Source organism: Acomys russatus, chromosome 16 (assembly GCF_903995435.1).
Source record: "Acomys russatus chromosome 16, mAcoRus1.1, whole genome shotgun sequence".
In the NCBI taxonomy this organism is placed as follows: domain Eukaryota; kingdom Metazoa; phylum Chordata; class Mammalia; order Rodentia; family Muridae; genus Acomys; species Acomys russatus.
Window position 1 is genome coordinate 46,809,084 of NC_067152.1, and position 22,474 is coordinate 46,831,557.

At 50.6% G+C, this 22,474-nt stretch overlaps 1 protein-coding gene across 1 annotated transcript in view; it reads right to left on the bottom strand.

Annotated features, from left to right (window-relative positions):
• Ogfod3 (2-oxoglutarate and iron dependent oxygenase domain containing 3) overlaps positions 1-21,508 on the bottom strand; it is a 32,214-nt gene extending 10,706 nt beyond the window's left edge. Inside the window, exons 1-8 of the mRNA XM_051159256.1 lie at positions 21,410-21,508; positions 19,932-20,149; positions 17,852-17,927; positions 16,946-16,988; positions 14,300-14,364; positions 13,720-13,776; positions 11,721-11,874; positions 1,884-2,007 (exon numbers count right to left, since the gene is read on the bottom strand). Coding sequence (XP_051015213.1) covers positions 1,884-2,007; positions 11,721-11,874; positions 13,720-13,776; positions 14,300-14,364; positions 16,946-16,988; positions 17,852-17,927; positions 19,932-20,149; positions 21,410-21,483 — 811 coding nt within the window. The 5' untranslated portion in view covers positions 21,484-21,508. The remainder of the gene's footprint in view (positions 1-1,883; positions 2,008-11,720; positions 11,875-13,719; positions 13,777-14,299; positions 14,365-16,945; positions 16,989-17,851; positions 17,928-19,931; positions 20,150-21,409) is intronic.
• Between the last annotated feature and the right edge of the window lie 966 nt (positions 21,509-22,474).

The following is a 22,474-nucleotide window of genomic DNA, read 5'->3' on the forward strand; positions in this document are numbered from 1 at the left end:
TCAGCTCCTTCTCCAGCACCATGTCTGCCTGCGTGCTGCTGTGCTTCCTGCTATGGTGCCAGGACTAAGCCTCTGAACTAGGCCAGCCCCAGGTAAAGGCGTTCCTTTATAAGAGCTGCCATGGTCATGGTGTCTCTTCACACACCAACTAGGACATGTCCCCACAGCTCATATCATGCAGCAGCCAGCTCTTGTGCCGGCTCTTGGGTCCCAGTCTGCAGGGCGACCAAGGCACTGCCGTCTCCAGCCTGCTCAGCCTCCGTGGTGGACACCCTTGATTCTACCTTTTGATTTCAAAGCCATTTTCAGGAGTTGGAGAGATGGCTCAGCAGTTATGAGTACACACTGTCCTTGCAGAGAACAGAGAACCCAAGTTCAGTGCCTAGCACCAAGGTCAGGCAGCTTACAACCACCTGTTACTCCAGTCCCAGAGAATCTGACGCCTTCTTCTGCCCTCTACAGGTGCTGTGCTCGTGTGCACAAACCCATGCTCTCTCTCTCTCCCACCCCCACACATGAATCCCAATTTATTTATTTATTTTAAAGATTTATTAACTTATTACTTATACACTATTTGGCCTGTATGTGAGCCAACAGGCCAGAAGAGGGCACCAGATCTCATGAACTGAACTCAGGACCTCTGGAAGCACAGACAGTGCTCTTATCTTCTGAGCCGTCTCTCCAGCCCCTTATGTATTTATCACACATACACCCATAAACCCCCTAAAATTAATTAATTAATTAATTAGGTTTTTCCAGACAGGGGTTCTCTATGTAGCTTTGGCTGTCCTGGACTTGCTTTGTAGACCAGGATGGCCTTGAACTCACAGAGGCATTTATCTCTGCCTCCCTGGGGTGCTGGGACTACAGGTGTGTGCTACCACCGTGCCTGGCTTAAACCCAAAAAATTTTTAATTTTAATTTATTTTTTTATTTTATTCACTTTACATCCCGATCATAGCCCCCCACTCCCCTATCTCACCCCACCCCTGTCTCCTCCTGGTTAAACCCAAGAAGTTTTAAAGCTGTTTTCATGTTCAACCCTGTGGGGGGACGGAATCCTAAATGCACATGTAGTGTTGCTGTTTTCCTTGAAACAGTCTCCGTAGCTCTGGCTGTCCTAGAATTCATCTGTGAGATCTGCCTGCCTGTGCCGCCTGAGTGCTGACACCGAAGGTGTGCGCCAACACGCCCAGCCTCAGTGTGCATTACTGACATGAGCATGGCCGTGCCTAGGGCTGCGATGCTTCAGGCCTTTCTGAACGGCAAATCCTTTCTCTGGTGCAAACACAGGTGCTACCAATGACTGACCTTCAGCTTACACTAGTGTGCCATGTGCAGCGTCCTCCTTCCTGAGCCCTGAGGCAGGCCCCACGGTGCCATACAGGACACAGCAGAATGTGGCATGGCACGCCACCTCTAATGTTGCACTGGGACTATCACAGAATGTGGCACGCCACCTCTAATGTTGCACTGGGACTGTCACTTAATGTTTATTATATTACTGTCTTTGTTTTGTGGAGCTGATAGGCTTCAGAGAAGGTACTGGGCAGGAGCATGCAACAGTCAGGTGAGATCCTTAGGAGGCTGGCTCTGCCAGTCACCTGCAGTGACACTGGGCAACTGAGTAGCAAAGCTGGCCTCTGGGTGTCACAACCAGCAGGTATACTTAGACAAACCCAGAGCCAAGCCTAAAAGATGTAGAATAAGGGTTCTACATATGTAGTATTGACTGGAGCAAAGCCCACTCACCCACAATGTGCGTGTGCGTGTGTGTGCGTGTGCATGTGTGTGTGTAGATGCTTGTGAGCACGCACAAACGTCATCAAGCTGAACTACAGGTCTGTACCCCACCCCAGGCAACCCAGCAGCCCGTGTCCTACCAGCTCTGGGCTCCACTGTCTTGTTGGAGCCTTCCTCCATGAACACAAAGCGCCCTCCACCGAAGTCCTCTAAGTAATCCGATAGGTAAAGCAGCGACGTGTAGTCAAAAGAGCCATAGGTTACCTGTGGGGCGAAGCATAAGGGCCAGATGTGCCAACTCTTACGGGGAACAAGGCTCTTCAAGTGCCTGTGTCTGTGCACACCATGTGTGTCTGTGTCCACCATGTGTGTTAAGGCGCCCAAGGAGGCCAGAAGAAGGTATCAGGTCCCTTGGAGCTGACGTTATAGGCTGGTGTGAGCCGTCCAGTGTAGGTCCCCTCTACAAGATCAGCAAGTGCTCTTAACCTTTGAACCGGCTCTCTAGCCCCGGAATGAGGCTTCTGGGCCCAGCTTTGCTCCACAAAGCTGCACGGGGAGCTGGTGAACACAGAAGCTGGTGCAAACGCTCTGACCTGAGCACAGCAATGGGAGCAGGGTACTGCTGCGGAGAACAGCGTGTAAACTGTGCTCAGCTATGGGGCAGTGCCAAGTGTTCTGTAAATAGGGTAAAACAGATGTAGCGTCAAGTCTGCTTTCGACCATTTTTCCGAGCACTATCAGCAGCACTGAGCACACCACCTTGTGTGCGGCCATCTCTACCTTCTATCCTGGCCTCTGCGCCTTCCCCAGTTGGATGTCATCCGAATGACCGTAACTCCCCACCTGGCCCCTGGCAGCCACATTCTGTGTTCTCTTTGAGAATGTGGCATTCTGGGACCCTGACGAGCAGCGCAGACCGCTGGGTGTGGCAACAAGCTCCTCCATACTTCAGATCCTCGCCTTCCTGGAGCACACACAGTAGGAAGCCTCACTGGGGCCTTGACACGGGCCTTCAGGAGACGTGGCAACGCTGCCCGAGCAGCCCGTGGGCACAGAAGAGCCTGCTCCGCCACTCAGGTGTGCTGGGTTCCAGGTCTGGTGGGTTGATGAGCTTCCTGAGGCCTTGCGGCCTTTTCCTCAGAAGGAGGCGACACCAGCCCCAGAATACAAAGGTTTGTACCCATAATTCCCACAGAGCCAGTGCTGAGAGCAGGAGGAGCTTCCCTCTGTCCCATACAGCCCCACTGGACAGAGGCCATTCCGGAGCCAGTCAGTTGTGGGAAGAGCTGCACCCTGGAGCTCCCCGGCCCCATCCTACTGCGCCTGCACAGACCCCGCTGAGAACTTCCCACACCAGGTCTTGCTCAGGCCTTGCTCTGGTGATCCCAAACTAAGACAGAGTCAAGAGAGCAGAGCAATCGAATGTAGGAAAAACTTCAGCAGAATGCCTACAAAATAACACATCAGAAAATCTGCTTTACATCAAAGTGACGTGAGCGTGGAAAACCCTTTTACAGCAACTCAAAACATAAAAATAGGAATATATTTAACCAGAAGCACAGAGTAAGCTCTGTATGGTGAGCATGCCTGCAGTCACAGCTCTTGGGAGGTAGAAGCAGAAAGATAGAGTTCAAGGTCATCCGCAACTACATATGGAGTCTGGAGCCTCAAGCACAACACAACGAAACAACACAAAACGCAACCACACATGCAAAGGCGGGTGTAGGAGAGGGCTCACGGGGGAACGGTCCTTGATATGCCAGTATGAGAATCTGTTTGAGTCCCTAGTGCTCACATAAAACCTTGGACAGAGCTATGCAGTTGTCTGAAACTGCTGCACCATTGGGGGTGGGAATAAGAGGACTTCTCAGGCTTGCTGGCTGCCAGCCTTGCTCCAGGCTCAGTGAGAGACTCAGCCTCAAAGGAATAAAGTGGAGAGTGACAGAAAGAATGGGACACCCAGTGTCCACCTTTGCCCTCCACATGCACAGATGATAGTAAACACAAATACACATAAGGTATGAAAGTAATGTTACCCTGAAAAGCTGCACAACAAATGCTCCTGACACTGACTTTCAGGAGAACAGTTCCACCACGGGACAACTGTTGGAACACTCCTGGAAGCCAGGTGCGGTGGTGCATACCTGTCATCCTAGCACTTGGGAGGCAGAGGCAGGTGGATCTCTGTGAGTTCGAGGCCAGCCTGGTCTACAAAGTGAGTTCAGGGCAGCCAAGGGTACAAGGAGAAACTGTGTCTTGAAACAAACAAAAGAAAGAAAGAGAGAGAGAGAGAGAAAGAAAGAAAAACTCCAATTTGCCATCTTCTGGCCTCTGTAGACACACATGTGGTACACAGACATACATGCAGGCAAAACACCCAACCACATACAATAAAGTAAATTAATTTTAAAAAGAAAACATATTAGAACAGAAGAGAGAATTTAGAAACTCACATATGAAGTTATGGGTAACTGGCAATTGTATGTGTGGTACCCCCCAGATTTATGGGGAAACCACAGATGACTTTTTATCTTTTTTCGAGACAGGGTTTCTCTGTGTAGCCTTGGCTATCCTGGACTTGCTTTGTAGACCAGGCTGGCCTCGAACTCACAGAGATCCACCTGCCTCTGCCTCCCGAGTGCTGGGATTAAAGGCGTGCGCCACCATGCCCGGCTTCACAGATGTCTTTTAAAATGGCCTCAGAGCAATTGACCTTCATATGAAAAAATGATAGGCCTCTACCATCAACAGACATGGATGGCAACGTTTACTTCTCATGACTCACAATGTATGAACAGCTAGAACGTACAAAGGAAAAAACCAGTCATATTAACACTTTGTAATCTTAGCACATAGGAGAAGGACAAGGCCAGCCTGGGCTACACAGTGAGCTTGAGGCCAGCCTGGGCTACATAGTGGAAGTCTGTCTGAGAAACAGAGCAGGAAGGAGGAAAGGTGGCAGGAGAGAGAGAAAAAGAGAAGCTTGAAGAAGAATGGAGGGTTTTTTTGTTTGGTTGTTTTTGTTTTGTTTGGTTGTTTGCTTTATCGTTGTTGTTTGTTTTATTTTGGTTTGGGTTTTTCCAGACAGGGTTTCTCTGTGTAGACCAGGCTGGCCTTGCACTCAGAACTCACAGAGATCCACCTGCCTCTGCCTCCTGAATGCTAGAACTAAAGGTGTGCACCATCATCACCCAGCTAAGAGAACGTTTTCGAAACCTCCTTAAGTCAGGGGCATTCTACCTAGATTCCAGATCTATTCCTTATTCATCAGCACATTCACCCACACACACACCAGACTGATCAGGGGCCAGATGCCCTCCACTCCCAGCAGCATAAACTGTGGTAGCCAAACCCTGGACACAAAGGATACGTGACTGTGAGTGAAATGCAACATTGTCATAAGTAGAATATTCTTCCCTGTTCCATATAACAGATTGAAATCTGTGTATCAACCCACAAGAGACTGCTGCTGGTAAGAAGGGTGCTGGAGAGCACGGCGGTTACAGGACACATCAGGCCCAGCATGGAGGCTCGGTGGGTAAAGGTACTTACGTGCAAGCATGGTGCGTGAGCTCAGCCCCCTGGGCCCATGAAAAGGAAGAAGAAGAGAACCAATCTCACAAAGTTGCCCTCTGACCTCCACACATGCTCACACACACGTACCGTATATACACAGACACAGACACACACATGGGCATGCATGGATAATAATAATAATAATAATAATAATAATAATAATAATAATAATAATAATTTTATTTATCTGAAGGCTATCTCAGCATCTAATTACCTAGTTTCCATTAAAAACAATGAAAAGGATGAGGTGGCTCAGTGGGTAAAGCCTGAGTTCAGTCCCGGGAACGTGCATAAAGACAGAAGGAAAGAGCGAGCTCTACTTAGTTATCTTCTGAAGCCTGCACATTCACCACGGTACGCCTTCTCCCGTAACAATCACGGTTTTAAAGAGCACTACAGGTACAGACCTGCAGAGGGCAGTGTGCTGTGTTACTGCAAGATGAAAGTAACAGAAAAAAAGCGAGACAACTTAAAAAAATGCTGCTCTCTACAAATGACAAAACTCAGTATTTTATGCATTTGTTTTTGCATTAAAGTAGTTGGAGATGCCAGGGAGTGGTGGCATAAGCCTTTAATCCCTGCACTCGGGAGGTAGAGGTACATGGATCTCTGAGTTCGAGGCCAGCCTGGTCTACAGAGTGAGTTCCAGGACAGCCAGGGCTACACAGAGAAACCCTATCTCAAAAAACAAAAAAACAGAAAGAATAGTAGTTGGATGTCGGGCTGTGGTGGCGCACGCCTTTAATCCCAGCACTCGGGAGGCAGAGGCAGGCGGATCGCTGTGAGTTCGAGCCCAGCCTGGTCTACAAAGAGAGTCCAGGACAGACAAGGCTACACAGATCATCCATGTCCTGAAAAGCCAAAAAACAGAAGTTAGAGAAGGGACCCTAAAATCTGGCCAATGCGTTGACTTGGACAAGTGAGGGGCTTCTGTGAAAGGGGGTGCTTGTCTTCTCATATTCTCTCCACTTTTGAACCTTGTGGGGTGTATTACTCTGCAAACAACCCAACTTAAAGCGAAGCCCGCTGGCTGGAAGTCATATGGCATGAAGCAGAACACGGTGGCCGTCGCCCAAACCTCCACCCAATTCTGTTTCACTGAAGCAATTTTTTTTCCAAGACAGGATCGCACTATGTAGACCAGGCTGGCCAAAGCAAATATTTAATTAGGAACGACACGCCTCATATGCTGAGCTGGTTCCCCGGCAGACAGGTAGAATTTAGTCATGGGCCACAGGGAACTTGGAAGACTTTAAGTCACTGCAGTAACCACAATTTACCAGGCAGAGACACAAACTACGTCACAGCTCAAGAGGAACTGAAGAGAGCCAGGCATGCTGGTACTGGCCTGTGATCCCAGCACTCCAGGGGTGGAGCGAGCACCTCTGGAGTCAATGCCAATCTCAGCTGTACAGCAAGTTTAAGGCTAGCCTGAACTACATAAAGACCCAGTCTCAAAACAAACAAACAAACAACAATAAGCAAAAAAAAAAAAAAAAAAAAAAAAAAAAAAAAAATATATATATATATATATATATATATATATATATATATATATACATATATATATATATGTAGTTCTTCAGTCTGAAAGTCACACTGGTTTGGATCCTGGCTGATGGGAGAAAGAACGCCTTGGACAGGAGCAGAGCACCCGGAGGACAAAGCTCTGGGCGTGGAATCTTGGTAACATACCTAAGCTCTGGTATTCTGTTACTGAAGAGAAAAATTAATACAGAAAAACATTTAAAGAAATAATGGCCCCAAACTCTCCAAATGCAGTAACTAAGCTCACACTCTACCACTGAGAAGTAACCAAGCACCAGAAAAACCACTTTAAAGCTTTCAAAAAGCATTTAAAATTTCACATAGAGGGGTTTCAGAGGTGGCTCAGTGGTTAAGAGTGCTTGCTGTGAGCCGGGCAATGGTGGCGCACGACTTTAATCCCAGCACTCAGGAGGCAGAAGCAGGCGGATCTCTGTGAGTTCAAGGCCAGCCTGGTCTACAAATCGAGTCTAGGAGAGCCAGGGCTACACAGAGAAACCCTGTCTCGAAAAACCTAAACAAACAAACAAAACAAACCCTGTCTCAAAAAACCTAAAAAATGGGTTGGAGAGATGGCTCAGCATTAAGAGCACTGTCTGTTCTTCCAAAAGACCCGGGTTCAATGCCCAGCACCCACATGGCAGCTCACAACTGCCTGTAACTCTAGATCCTATGGCTTTGACACCCTCATGGCCATGCACATAAAATAAAATAAAATAAATTTTTATTAAAACAAAACAATACAAAAAGCAACAACAACTGGCCAAGTGGTGGCACACACCTTTAGTCCCAGCACTCTGGAGGGCGAGACAGGCAGCTCTCTTGAGTCTGAGGCTAGCCTTTCTACTAAGTCAGTTTCAGGATGGATAGCCAGGGCTATATAGAGACCCTATCTCAAAACCAAACCAGAGAGAGAGAGAGAGAGAGAGAGAGAGAGAGAGATTGAGATTGACTGACTCAGCAGGTAGAGGTGTTTGCTAATAAGTCTAAAGACCTGAGTTTAACTCCTGGGACCCACATATGGAAGGCGAAAACCGACTCCAGGAGGCTGTCCTCCACCTCCACACAAGCACTAAGAAATGTGCTTGCACATTCATATACCCACTGCCAAAATAAATGTGATTCAAAATATATTATTAAAAAGTCTATATTGTAGAGAAAAGTTTTTTAAGGATTTGTTTTATTTGTGTATGTGCGTGAGTGCAGGTGCCTACTCAGGCTAGCGATGTCAGATTCCCTAAAACCCGAGTTACAGGTGCTTGTAAAACACCTAATGTGGGTGCTGAGAGTTAAGTCAGTTCCTTGCAAGAGCAGTGGGTGAGCATCCTTTACTGATGCATCTCTCTAGCCTCAGGGGAGCATTCCTACTGTGTGACACTAGCAAAGTGACTTGACTTCTCTGAGCCTCAGTTCCCTGCTCTGCAAGAACAGGATGACAGACCAGGGCTTGGTGGCACATGTCTACATAGTGAGTTGCAGGCCACATAGGGCTGCACAGTGAGACCTTGTGTCCAAAAAAGGAGAAAAAAGACTGAGTACCTGTTTTCTTAGACTGGTCAGGGTTAGTTCAGGAACTGGGTGAGCAAAGCAAGACCCTGTAGCGGGAGAGCTGCAGCTCACTGGGGGTGCTACAGGTGAGAAGGTTCTGTGGTGCTGTGCGGAGAACATACCAGGAGTGTGACGTATGACTCTAGCAGCTAAGCTTCTAAAAGGGCAGATCCCCTGCAGGGTCAGAGGTCTCAGTATGTCAGTTCTGTGCTGGTGCCTGGAGACATATACTCACCCAAGGGCCCTCCCAGGCCATATTTCGTGAAATAAGAAGTGTGGGCCTGCCAGGCGTGGTGGCGCACGCCTTTAATTCCAGCACTCGAGAGGCAGAGGCAGGCGGATCGCTGTGAGCTCGAGGCCAGCCTGGTCTATAAAGCAAGTCCAGGACAGCCAGGGCTACACAGAGAGACCCTGTCTTGAAAAGCAAAAAAAAAAAACCCAAAACAAAAACACACACAGAAAAAGTGTGGGCCCTTGTCTGCAGGCAGAGGAGACACGAAACCCCTCCGCGCTCCCTCCCGGTAAACTTAGTGCTCAGACATAGGTGAGCAGACCCCCCTGCTGATAACAACTGCCAGACCCAAATGTGTTAAAAAGCTAGTTCCTTGCAGACCTTAACCCACACAAAAGGTGTCAAAACCTGGCTCTTTGAAGAAAGCGCCCCCCCCCCACCCAAGTGTCTTGGGAGTGTCTCCTGCTATTCAAGTACACTTAGTTTAAAACCCCAGGGGCTAGAAGGCTTGGCAGCTCACTCCCCATTTCTCCCTGTAGCTGCCTGTCCTTGTCTTTTTTTTTTTTAATCATTAAGCTTAGTAAATTAAAATCTAGTTCTTTGACATTTGACTGTCTTTATTTATTTTATTATTTTTTTATTTTTTTGGTTTCTTTGAGACAGGGTTTCTCTGTGTAGCCTTGACTGTCCTGGACTCGCTTTGTAGACCAGGCTGGCCTCGAATTTACAGCGATCCACCTGCCTCTGCCTCCCGAGTGCTGGGATTAAAGGTGTGCACCACCACCACCCAGCTGACTGTCTTTATTTTAATCAAGTGCATTAGGCCTTCTTGGTGACTGGTTCTCAGGACAGAGCCTTCTTCAGCTAGCCTCCAGAAGGCTGAAGAAAACTCTGTGACCAGATTCTGGGCCCAGCCTCCCGGAGAAAGGAAGCAGGAGATTCAAGCTCCCACAAGGAGCACACCAGGCATGACGGCCATTTCTGAGCAGCTATGTGGAGGACGCTCAGAACAAAGTGCAGATGGCGGGTGCTGCAGGAGCTTCCAGTGCCCTGTACAAGTGCCTGCCACATGCAGAGCTGTTTTCAAGGGATGTCAGAGAGAACACTCACAAATTGGCTTCTGGTTAATAAAGGTGACTAGTGAGACATGCCACAAAGACAGTGATATGTGACGTGCGCAGACCTTCAATCACATTAGACGACCATCCAGCCTGACACATCATTCAATTAGCGAGTCTGCGGTGAGAGGTTAAGAGGCTCCGAGGCCCAGCTGCAAACACTAAGCCCCCACCACCCGCCTGTGCCGTCCTCCACTCCCCTCCTGAGTTTAAAGACAGAATCAAATGATTGATCGTCCTCCACTCCCCTCCTGAGTTTAAAGACAGAATCAAATGACTGATCCGCCCTGCTGGCACAGGCTCAGTGAGGCGTGGAAGATGCAAGACTCCTGCTTGTGGGTGTCAGTCTGCTGGCGGACCCAGCTTGACCTTGTGAGCTGAGTGCTCCCCACCCCAGCATCAGCCCCCTAGGCTAACACCAAAGGAACACCAACAGGACAGACTCCAAACGCTTCAGCAGTGACACACAAGGCAAAGAAAGCAGAGAGAAACCACACCAATCCTCAGAAGACCAGGTGGAGCCAGCAGCACCAGGAAGCATGTGCGACTCTGACGCCTTAAGAGCCTCAGCCCACCCTCACACACTGCAAACCTCCTAACAGTTACCAGCTACCACACTCAAAGGGAAGGGTGGGGGCAGACTGCCACACAGAAAGGTGACACTGCACTTTCTCATGGTACCCTGGCAGCCACCTGGCACCAGGTGAGGAGAACTGGGTGGTGGGTACGAGTGAGTCCTCACCTGCTGTGCACAGTTGACGGGGAAGAGACCTTCACAGAGAAGGCTCCCGTCACTGACTGGGCAGAACTGGCCACCAGGGATTGAGAAACCTCAGCAGGGCTGACCCAAGCAAGGCAAGTTGACTACTTAGGAAACAAGCCACGAGACGCAAAAGGCCCCCTCAGTCTCTTTGCTCTGATTCCCACTTCCCACTGGCTGGCACCCCAGGAATTTTCATATTACTAATCAGACCACCTGCAAAATAGCTGTACCCACTATAAACATCCCAAGTCATGATTGTTTAAAATGGCAAATGAAGCAAGCCTTATGGGGCCTGCCTACCTGCGACACACACACAGAGAAAGGGCCTTTAATGAAAAGGGTTGTTCGTCTTTTAGCTGTTTTGGGACAGTACCCTGTAGCTACACTGGACTCAAGCTCTCCACGTAGCTCACGGTGATTGTGAACGCCTCTGCTTCTATCCCCCAAGTGCTGGGGTTACAGGTAGGAGCCATCTTGTGCAGCTGCTATGATGCTGGGGATCGAACCCAGGACCTCATGCGTGCTGGGCAAGACTCTACCAGCTGGGTCACACCCCAAGCATGAACGCTTTACTCCCTTCTCAGCAACAAGACCGCCCAGTGTACCTAAAATGAACTCTCCTTCAAGGACAAAACCCTGTGCCTAAGAAAGAAGAGGCCAGCACAGACTGTCCCCAATGTCTAAGCCTAGGAGCAGATCACACGGTTTCCGAGCAAGCTCCCAGACCACGGTCATGGTGACTGCTGAGGCGTCCGTGTGTCCCCGTCCTACCACCCACACCGAGTCTCCTCAGGTGCATCCTGGCTCCCGAGTTCATCAATAAACTTCCTAGCTTTGCTTCCTTCAGACTCATGCTGAATTCTCTGCTGTGGTAGAGGTCAGCGACACAAGAGAACCCTCATGGCTTCCCTGCTACGGTGACAAGGTCTTAGGGAGGAGACGAAGAAAAAAGAAGCAACGGCTGTGATGGGGAGAGGACACCCTGTGGAATAGAGTCCTGCACCCCACCCTCTGCTTACACAGCCCAGTCAGAAAGGCTGTACGTGACTTGGGAGCAAGTATAGAGCAAAGGCCGCCACAGCTGTCCCAGCCCTTGATGCTCATGAGACAAACTCGATCTCCTCAATTGCATCACCTAATTCAGAGTGCGCCCTAGGACCTCAGGAAGAAGAGCTCTAAAAAAGCGGATGCTTACCTTGTCCACATGTGCGTGCCAGTACTCATCGTGAGCCGTCTGGGCCGCTGTGCTGTTTATTCGGGAGAAGAATGTGGGCTTTGTCAGATACAACAAGGAGGCACTGATGCCAAAAGCTTTAGCAATGGTGAGCTGGACCTTCCGCCGGATGTCCCTGCACAGGACACAACGCAGCAGGCTGACAGTTTTGTACGTTTTAATTATTTCAAATATTTTATAGAGTGAAACATGTCAGAATATTCTTTCCACTTTTCCTCCTAATTGCAAATCTCTTTTTTTTTTTTTTTTTTTTTGAGAAAGTGTTTCTCTGTGTAGCCCTGGCTGTCCTGGACTAACTTTGTAGACCAGGCTGGCCTCGAACTCACAGCGATCCGCCTGCCTCTGCCTTCCTAGTACTGGGATTAAAGGCGTGCGCCACCATACCCGGCCTTCCACTTAACTCTTCAACCTAACAAAATATAGCAGACCTTTGGATAAAAACCCGGACTTGGTGTTTTCCACCTTTAATTCTTGGAGGGAGCAGCGTCTGTGAGGAGCAGCCCGAGGCTGGCACTGCTCCTCAGGCCCCCTGCTGCCGTAAACACACGTCCCACGTCCATCTGAGCGGCTCCTGGGCCTGTGTGTGGAGGGGGCCATGTGGAAAGGCCCTCGCTGCTCTCTGCATGCGGCTCCCGACGTTTGTGTCCCTGATGCTCAACAAGAACATGTAGCTCAATCTTGCTTTCCTGTCACATTGTGCGCACACGTGTGTGTGTGTGCGTGTGTGTGTGCGCGTGTGTTCGTGCGTGCGGGCGGGCGGGCGTGTGCACGTGTGTGTGCGTGTGCATGTGTGTGTGCGTGCGCGTGTGTGCACGTGTGCGTGCGTGCGTGTGCACGTGTGCGTGCGTGCGTGCGTGCGTGCACGTGTGTGTGCGTGTGTGTGCATGTGTGCATGCGTGCATGCGTGCATGTGCATGCGTGCGTGTGTGTGCACGTGTGCGTGCGTGCGTGTGTGTGCACGTGTGTGCGCGCGCGTGCGCACATATGTATCTTATAAACTGTGGAATTTACAATTGTCAAACTATCACAGGGCACTTTCCATCTCAGCCAGTGTGTGCATACCGGAAATAAACATAAAGACTGAGATGAACAAGTGAGGGCAGGCCACAACTGTCAGCTGGAGACGGAGATAGCACAGAGTGGAGCCGTATGCAAGGTGGGACCCTTGAAAGTTGCTGCAAAGCTTCTGATGGCTCCGTGCCACCTCAAAGAGCGGACTTAAGAGTGACTCTGTTGTGTGCACTGAGCGACAGCTCACTGCTGCCACTGCCAGGTGTGCAGAGTCAGTCAGGCCTTCACCTGCTCCCTGGACCAGGAGCCTAAGCGTTGCTTAGCAGCTGTTTCCCTGGGAACATAATGAAGGATAAATGTCAGCTGTGGTTCTGGCAGCGATGCTGGCGGTGAGAAGACGGGTGGGCATGGGGCTACAGGACAGCAGGAACTCGGTGCTCTGCTGGCAAGCTCAGCGTCGTGGCTAGTTCAACACTCTAGTAGGTGATAAAACCACATAAAATTCAACACACACATGCCCACACAGGGCTACAGGGCCTGTACTAGTGCCCACTCTGGGGAGCGATGTCATACTGCAGCCAGCAGCACTGGTGACGGGGCTAACCCAACACACGGTGGACGGAATGTCTCTGGACTATAAGCCACATCTTAACAATCTTTAAATAAAAGCTTTAATTTCAAAATTCTCCAGATAGGCCAGCTGCCTCAGGGTGAGGACTGTGCAAGAACCGTGTGACAAGTGCTGGACTGTGACCACTAACAGGACATGCTTGCGGCAGGACCAAGAGGGCTTAGAAAGTATTAGGGGAGGTGCCCATCTCCCAGAGACAGGCTGAGCTTTGTCTACATCTACATCCACAGGTCTTGATCGCCGACACCACAGGAGCGATTGTTCTGGCCTGATGTGACCTCAGCCCCCTTGGCATAGCTAGCTCTTCATCCTCCTTACCTATATAGCCGGAAGTCCTCCTCAGAGAAGATATTTTGTATTTTATCTCCAAAGTATCTGTGAAATAATAAGAGCATAGCAGGAATGGCATGTTACTAATCTTTTCCTTACTTTTTGTTTTTATAAAAACAGGGCCCCACTCTGTAGCTGATCTTCAACTTTGAGGCTCAGACTACAGGTACACACCACCACGCCCAGCATCCTTGCTTCCTCAAGCTAACCAGCCTCCACGCGTGGGTCTGACCCATCATCTGAGCATTATCCCACTTCTACAACAGCAACTATGTGAGCGAGGAGGACAGTGGGGCAGAAAGAGGGAGGGGGGGAGATGGTGGGAGGGAGGGAAGAGGAGGGAGAGGAGAGAGGGAGGGAGGGGAGGGGAGGGAGGGAGAGAGAGAAGGGGAAAAGGGGGGATGGAGAGGGGGAGACGGAGGGCATTCAGCAGTTGACAGAGTAATGACACGGAGGCTGAGAGCTCTCAGGTCTCTCCAGCCCTTGAGGGACATCACAGCCCTGAAGTCCATGCAACTGCCGGACACGCATCTGCACCCTTCCTCTTCCTCTTCCTCCAGCCTCTCACCTGTACAGGTTCACAAAGTGTTTCCCAACAGACAGAGCTCCAGAATGCAGGTCCAGGATAGATGCCTGGAAAAAAATACACACACACACACATACACACACGATAGTCACTTAAATAGCCAAACCCCAGTTACCACAATCCACTGTATAAATGTTCTAGCTCTGCCTTGAGACAGGGTTTCTCTGTGTAGCCTTGGCTGTCCTGGATTTCCCTTTGTAGACCAGGCTGGCCTTGAACTCACAGCAATCCTCCTGCCTCTGCCTCCTGAGTGCTCAGATGAAAGGCATGCGCCACTATGCCTGGCTTACCTCTGACTTCTTTTTTTTTAATTTTTTAATTTCTATTTTGTGTGCACTGCTTTAAGGGTATCAGATCTCTTGGAACTGGAGTTACAGACAGTTGTGAGCTGCCATGTGGGTGCTGGGAATTGAACCCCGGGTCCATTGGAAGAGCAGACAGTGCTCTTAACCACTGAGCCATCTCTCCAGTCCCTACCTCTGACTTCTTAAAACCCTGCCTTGTGCACTGTCTGCCTGGACAGATATGTCTTTCTCTCTCTGCTGTCCACACAGAAAACCAAACTCTTAGGCCTAACGTCTTTAGAAATAGTCCCCAGACACATTGGGAATGCTCATGGTGAGTCACAGCCCACACTATTGACTTTCTCTTTCCTTCCTTCTACTAGGTCTGTAGAGGTAAAAGTTTGGCACATGATTCTGTCCCTGTGTCAAGTGTGGCTAGTTTCTGCATACGTGCACACGTCTGCATATGCACCAGATGCCACCCAGTGTGACCCCTCTCTGCTCTACTGCCTCTTTCTACAGCCCGTCCTGGGCATCTGAAGCTCTACTCTCTGAGGGAGCGGCCATGTTCTATTGAGGCAGAGAATGGCAGAAAGACCCTGTGGTGGGCATGACTCATGCTGTTCATCCCAGCTAAGCACTGAGGCTCCACCCCATGCACGTGTCAAACCAGCTGGCCTGCCCCGTGGTAGCCACAGGTGCACGCAGGCGGCTCGTGGGCTCCCAGTTAAACGGTACATATAGGACAGCACCTCAGTAGCTTTTGTTTTGTTTCTTTTGTTTTGTATTTCGAGACAGGGTTTCTCTGTTTAACAGCTCTGACTGTCCTGGACTCACTCTGTAGACCAGGCTGTCCTTGAACTCACAGCGATCTGCCTGTCTCTGCCCCCCAAGTGCTGGGAGTAAAGGCGTGCGCCACCTTAAGAAACTGTCAAAGTGTGTTATGACCCTAACCGCCCACCTCTGAGTCCTTCCCTGTGTTCCAGGAAGAAAGCGGCCACCAACGTGGACCATTCCCCCCCCCCCCCCCCCGCACATGGTGGCCAGTGGTAACAGAAATCAAGCCCTTTTCTTATTCCTAGAGTGACTTAGCTAAGGTGTAGACACAACATGGGCTCAATGTTTACAGAACTTAAAGGTCTCCAGACTATTACGTGGGGGCGCTCAAGGGAACGCTGAAGACTGAGTGAGGGACAAGGCTCTCACTGATAGCCCGTTAGCAAATATCTCCCTGAACTCATCAGAAAACATAAAAGGAATTCCACTTTGAGAACTCTAAAGAAAGAGGTAAAAGCCTGGCGTGGTAGCACACGCCTTTAATCCCGATGCTTGGGAGGCAGAGGCAGGCGGACTGATGTGAGTTCAAAGCTAGTCTGGTCTACAAAGTGAGTCCAGGACAGCCATGACTACAAGAGAAACACCATCTTAAAAAAAATAAAAATAAAAAAGCTGGGTGTGGTGGCGCACGCTTTTAATCCTAGCACTCAGGAGGCAGAGGCAGGTAGATCTCTGTGAGTTAGAGGCCAGCCTGGTCTACAAAGTGATTCCAGGACAGCTGTGACTACAAGAGAAACCCTGTCTTGAAAAAAACGAAAAAAGAAAGAAAAAGAAAAAGAAAGAGTTATAGATGAAATCGTGAAGTCCTGCAATCACATAAAGTGTGAAATTATAGTCAAGTCTGAAAGTCAACCTTCCCAATGGCATCAGCTCTGCAGATTTGATCTAGGCCCACCACAGACTACAGTGCAAAGGCTAACAGGCCTCTGCTGGCCTCCTGCAGTGGATCCATGGACGCATCTTATGGGGCTTTGCCTTGCCCAGCAGCCACCTGGCCACCAGGCTCCTGACTCCTTTGTCAGCTGCCTCCCTCTCCCGTCTCTCCACCTTTACCTCTTCCTGTCCCTATCCACAGTGCCTAAGGTGCCCGTGTGACCTGAGGCCAGGCAGCCCATTACAACCTGAAAAGACAGCCACGTGTGATGTAATACACTCAAGAGGGATGTTTTGTGTCCACTAGGCAGAAGGAACACTGGCCACTGTCTAAGAAACACTATGGATATACCAGCCCATGCCTCTGGAGGGAACAGAAGGGACCCCGTGAGTCCAGCACTTTCTCCTTCCCTTCCAAGGAGAGAAAACTTAAAATGTATCAAGAGCTGGGCAGGGATGGCGCATGCCTTTGGTTGCTGTGAGTTCAAGGCCAGCCTGCTCTACAAAGTGAGTCCAGGACAGTCAAGGCTACACAGAGAAACCTGTCTCAAAAAACCAAAAAAAACCAAAAACCAAAAAAAAAAAAAAAAAAAAAAGTATCAAGAAAGTGAGAACGGAACCCATGCTGACTCACCCCTCCATCTGATCCTCCTAGAGAGAGCCCCTTCTCCGCTATTCTGTGGAGGCAAAAACAACTTAAGTCAGAATTTAGCTGACAGCATTACCCAGAAAGTATCTAGGCAAAACACCAACGGTATGGCAGTGCCTTGTGCATGGTTAACATTCATAATGTCAACAAACGTGAAATCGCAAAACTGTAGCCTTCAAAGCTGAGGACGGGTACGTCAGCGTCCTCTTGCTGCTAACACACGGTCTGCTTGGAAACCACTGGCCTAAACCCTGTGCTCTGACGGCTCCCCCGCAGACAGGGAGTTTGGTAACCACAGCTCAGAAAGTGAAATAGCCATCCCAGCGCCCAGAGGACCACCCTACTGAAGAGCAAGCAGCTCTGACAAGGCCACCAGGAGAGCTAAGCCCTCAGTAAAGTGTTAGTAACCGTCAGGCGTGGGGAAGCTAGAGGCTCAGTGAGCAGCAGGGTACAGCGGGCAGGCTCCCTGCAGCAGGCCTGGCCTGAAGACAAAGGGCAGTGGGACGCAAGGGCCAAATGAAAGGCCACACGCTAGATCTGAACAAACTGCTCAGAAAATGGTATCTTTCTTTTTAAGATCTTGATTTTTAAATCCTCACAAAGAAAGCTCCAGCACCAGCTGGTTCTGGGCTAGCATTTATGATTACCTAATGATTGTCAGCTGAGGCTGGGCCTCCAAACTGCTCAAACAGCAGAAACATTGCTAAGGCCACAGCATTTCCTCAAAGAAAGCAGGAAGCAGGAAGCCTGCCCTCTGACCCCCAAAGCCCTTGAGCACGGTCCACGGAACTCTGAGTTCTGTCCACTCTGTTGCTGGCCCGGCTCACTCCCCATTCACTGTTTAACTCAGCTCATGGATGCTCTAGGCAGGGCGTAGAGATGCACAGGTACCTGCGAATCTGCTCTGCCTCCTCCCTGGTGATCACCACGTCAGTGACTCCTCTGCCACACTTCCTGGGGGTGCAGCCTGGAGGAAGACAGCCAAGGAGAAATACTGATTTCCAAAGCCTCTGCCCCAAGATCTTGGCTGAGCTGGCAAGGCCCTCCACCCTGACAGGGGCCAGTTTGGCTAACATACCCAGTTAAAAGTCAACTTCAGATACACAGTGGTGACTTTCCACCAGAACTGCCCCGAGACAGTGACTGACAATTTTTTTTGGTTTGTCTTGTTTGTTAGAAATATGCTCACTAGGTAGTTCAGGCTGCTTCAAATTCAAGAACTTCCTGTTTCCTGAGCCTCCTGAGTTCTGTGAGATCACAGGCCTGTGCTAACACACTAACAGTCTGATAACATTCCTTATCTTGCTCGCTGGTGTGAGCACTCCTCACACCCACTGAAAAGTTCTGGCACGGCCCAAGCTCAGCCTGTTACTCTGGACACCATCTCTCTCCAGGACCAAAGCACCTGCCCGGCTGGCTGTACTCACTCCTGCATCTCCTCCTACCCGGGTGTCATGCAGAGAGAGGAAGTCAGGATGGGGAGAGGGTGAGTGTGATGGCGCTCAGGCTCGTGGGAGAGATGGCATGGATGGAGAAGCGCATCAGAGGCAAGCTCAGCAAACAACCAGTTCCTGTATTCTGGCAGCAAAGGGCCAGTTCCCTTGGCCCTCACTGATGAAATGGGACTTTAGACCCTGGGGACCTTCCTGTAAGATATGCTGGCTGGTAAGCTGCCATTTATAGCTCTCTCTCTCTCTCTCTCTCTCTCTCTCTCTCTCTCTCTCTCTCTCTCTCTCCCCCTCCCTCTCTGTGTTAAATTAGGATGCTGGAAGTAAAGTCCTAGCACAGAGCATCCAGCACAACAGAAACATGTTTATTTCACTGACTGCTGGAGGAGAGATGGTATGCCCATTGTCCCTGGCTACCCAGTCCACAAAGCACTCTCCTGCCACCTCCCAGGTGGACAAGTGCTGAGTTCCTGTGCATCACAACAGCGCCCCTTTGTGGAAGAACATGGAATCTTTTCGACATTCAAGTCCAAAACATTACTATGAATTAAAAAAAAAAAAAAAAAAAAAAAAAAAAAAAAAATATAATATATATATATATATCCTTATAGAGCCAGGCCCAAATGCTACATTTGAGAAACAGAATGAATCTGGGTGGCACAGAATGTTCAGGAAAACAGCAGCCCAAGGAAGCCTGCACCACCACACCCCTTCAGCCAGGGTGTGGGCTCCCCAGGTGCTGCCCTCGACCTGGCCCAAATCCCAGGGCTCCAGCTTGTACCCGCCTGGCTGCTCCTTTCTGCCTCACCCAGTGCCATCAGTAGAGCCGCAGAGCTGACCTGGGCTGGCGTCCTCATCATCACATTTGCTGGGTGTTTGGTCTCCCACTTATCATCCTCATCATCCTTTTCTGGAACTTTTTTTTTTTACATTTATTATTTTATGTGTGTGGACACATGGCATGTGCAGAGGTCAGAGGACCACTTACAGGACTTGGTTCTCTTCGACCATATGGGTTCGGGATATTATTGCACTTAGGCCATCCGGCTTGGTGTTATGCACTTTTAACTGCCGAGCCGCCTCTCCGACCCTTTCTTATCTTCCTAGTCCTGCTTCTCTGCAGGCAGCCTCTAGGCTAAGATGCTAAGATGCTGTGTACACCTGAGTGGCTCAGCATTTAAGAACACTTGCTGCCTTTCCAGAGGACCTGAATTCAGTTCCTAGCATCCTTGTATGGCAGCTCACAACTGCCAGGAACTCCACCTTCAGGAGAGCCAACTTCTTCTGCAGCAGGCACTTCCTACACACACACACACACACACACCGCACGCATGCACGCGCGCGCGCACACACACACACACAGTGACAGAAATGAACCGCACCATCGCCTTTTGCTACAACTGGAATCAGCTGCAAATGTTCCAGGTGGACAGGTGCAAACTTTCCCTTCCAAGACAGGCAAGCCCACACCTCACTGAGGAGCAAAGATGTCTCAGGGTCACCCTTTATTGAGAAGCACATACCTTCGAACCTCCGGTGGCCATCATAGTCCTCAGAGCAGGGGACTTCAATGAATCTGCCTTCTAGCACCTCAGCACGACGGGCCACAACTTCAGCAACATCGTCATCAGCCCCAAGGCTGCTCCAGAGCAAGACTGTGACCAGAGCAAGGCTGACCCCAAGGACCACAGCCTTTAGGCAAGTCCTCTGTGCCTCCCGCGGCAGCCAGTCCTTCTTGGTGCTGGGAATAGAAGACAACCTCTGGATGTATGCCAATCAAAACCACAGGGTGTCCACGCTGGGTGTCACCAGCCTCAGGCTGTGCCGACATTTGACCTCTGATCAAGATGGATGGACCCCCATCAATCCTGAGATGCTGCAGGTACCCATGGGCTGATTAAGAAGCAGCCGGTGGGAAACAGGGGCGTCTACTTCCACCCACAGCCCACCGAAGCTTACCAAGATGCCTACCATGCATCACCACTCAGAGGAACCTCCCAGGCAGTATGTGCCTTGTCTTCTCTGACAAGACAGGGCTAAACACATGCTTCAACAGGCAAAAGACCATGGGCTGACCCCAGGTTCTTTCTGTCCAGCCCACGAAATGCAAGTCTCTAACCTTACCCACCTATCCCTACAAGAACACACGTGTACTTGAACCAATACACATGAAGCATATCCATATGACTCAAATCATAAACCCAGGGCCAGAGAGAGCACAGAAGAATGTCAGAAATGATATGTGAGTTAAGGTGTCTCTATGAACCAGGTCTGTGTGGCCCAAACAGTCCCCGATGAAGCTGCATCAGGTACTGATGCAGCACATCTGGGTGTGTAACTGGGGTATCTGAGCTCTGCTGTCCAGGAAAGGTCTCAGGAGCCTTAGGTCTTGAAATACACGCTGAATTGTCAGAGTTAAGTCCCTGTCCCTAAAGGCTCCATCCCTTAGCTAACAATTCAGGTGAAGGTTTGGACAGGCGAGGTGTGAAAGGTGTGACAGCAGGGACGTGAGGAGGTAGGGCATGCATACAGAGCAGAAATGGTCCCTAGAGAGAAAAACCTGCTCACATGACTGAACGTGGATCGACTCCAAGAAGAAGCTCCCTGTGGGCAGGACCTCTGTGCAGAGCTCGGAGGTGGACAGCCACGTGGACAGCTCACTATGGGAGGGTTGCCGCAGAACACTGCAACCAAGCCACGCCCACAACACATCACGCCCATTCTCCAAGTCGTGCCAGGTCACACAGCAATAGGGCTGGTCCCGCCCCACACCTCCAGCCAGGAGCCAACCCAGACACAAGCACACCAGTACGGCGGGCCAGACCCCGCCTTGTCAGAACCGTGCCCGCCCCTGCCAGGCCACGCCCCGGGACGGCCACGCCCGCTCTGGCGCAGGCGCCGCGGTAGTGGCCACGCCCTCAGGGTGGCCACGCCCACAAGCCCCCAGTCAGGCCCCGCCCGCTGTTGCGCGCGGCCTCCCGGTCCCTACGGTCCTCGCTACCTGTTCGCGCGCCGGCGCTCGGCGACGCTGCTTCCTTCGGGAACTCGGGGCGGTCCCCTCCGTTGAGGCGCCATCGGGCCAGGCGGAACACGAGAGCCGCGGGACAACAGCCGCGACAGCGAACGCGAGGCCGGCACGGTGTGGAGACGCGGGAGCGACGCGCTCGACCCTCGGCCGGCTCGCGGCCAGACGTGAGCAATCGGAGGCCGAGCGGGGGCGGGGCGGGGGGAGCAGGTAGGCGGGGCTTCCTCGGCCCTGGGCGCCGCTCCCCTTAGGACACCTTCGGAGTTCAGCAGCAGTGGCGTGGGTGAGCCAAGGCCGCAGCCCTCTCTATCCTGTCAGGGACTCTGAGCTGCCTGACCGGTCTCTGGACAAATTCCCTGCCTGAGAATGGCCGGCCCGAGTTGGGGGGTTGAGGGCCGGGGGGAGTGGTTCCTAAGGCTAGGGCTTTGAGTCCTTGCACAGGATGAGCAGGTGAAATCATGGAACTGAATGCGCGACTCAGTAACTCTGCTTTCCTAAACACCCTCTTTGTGATTTTACAGGAGGTAGGAAAACGGTTTCTTTAAATTCCTGGCTGCTTCAGTATCATCCAGAAATGCAAACTGCAGTCAGCTCTGATATGTGTATAGCTTATTCCCTTTTCAAATTATTATTATTTGCGGTGGTGTGGGCGGATCCCAGGGCTTCCGGCACAGTGAGCAAGGGCTGTATCATGGAGCTAGCCACACTCTTCCCATCTCTCCAAATTACCATTGCCTTAATTGTTTTCTCAGTACCAGGAATTGAACCTAAGGCCTTATGCACGCTAGACACGTGTTGTGCCACTAAGCGATATCCCCAGGCCTTCTTTTACCTACTAGTACGGAGGCATGGTCTCCCTAACTTTCCAAGGCTAGCCTTGAACTTCCTTTGTAAGCCAGGCAAGCTTTAAACTTTAATTGTCCTTCCTTAGGTGGGATGGATGGGGACGGTGATACAGGTGTGTGTCACTGCCACGCTTGCAGGGTTTTTTGTTGTTGCTATAAGTCATAATCATCTCATAAATTAGTGCTTTCCTATTTT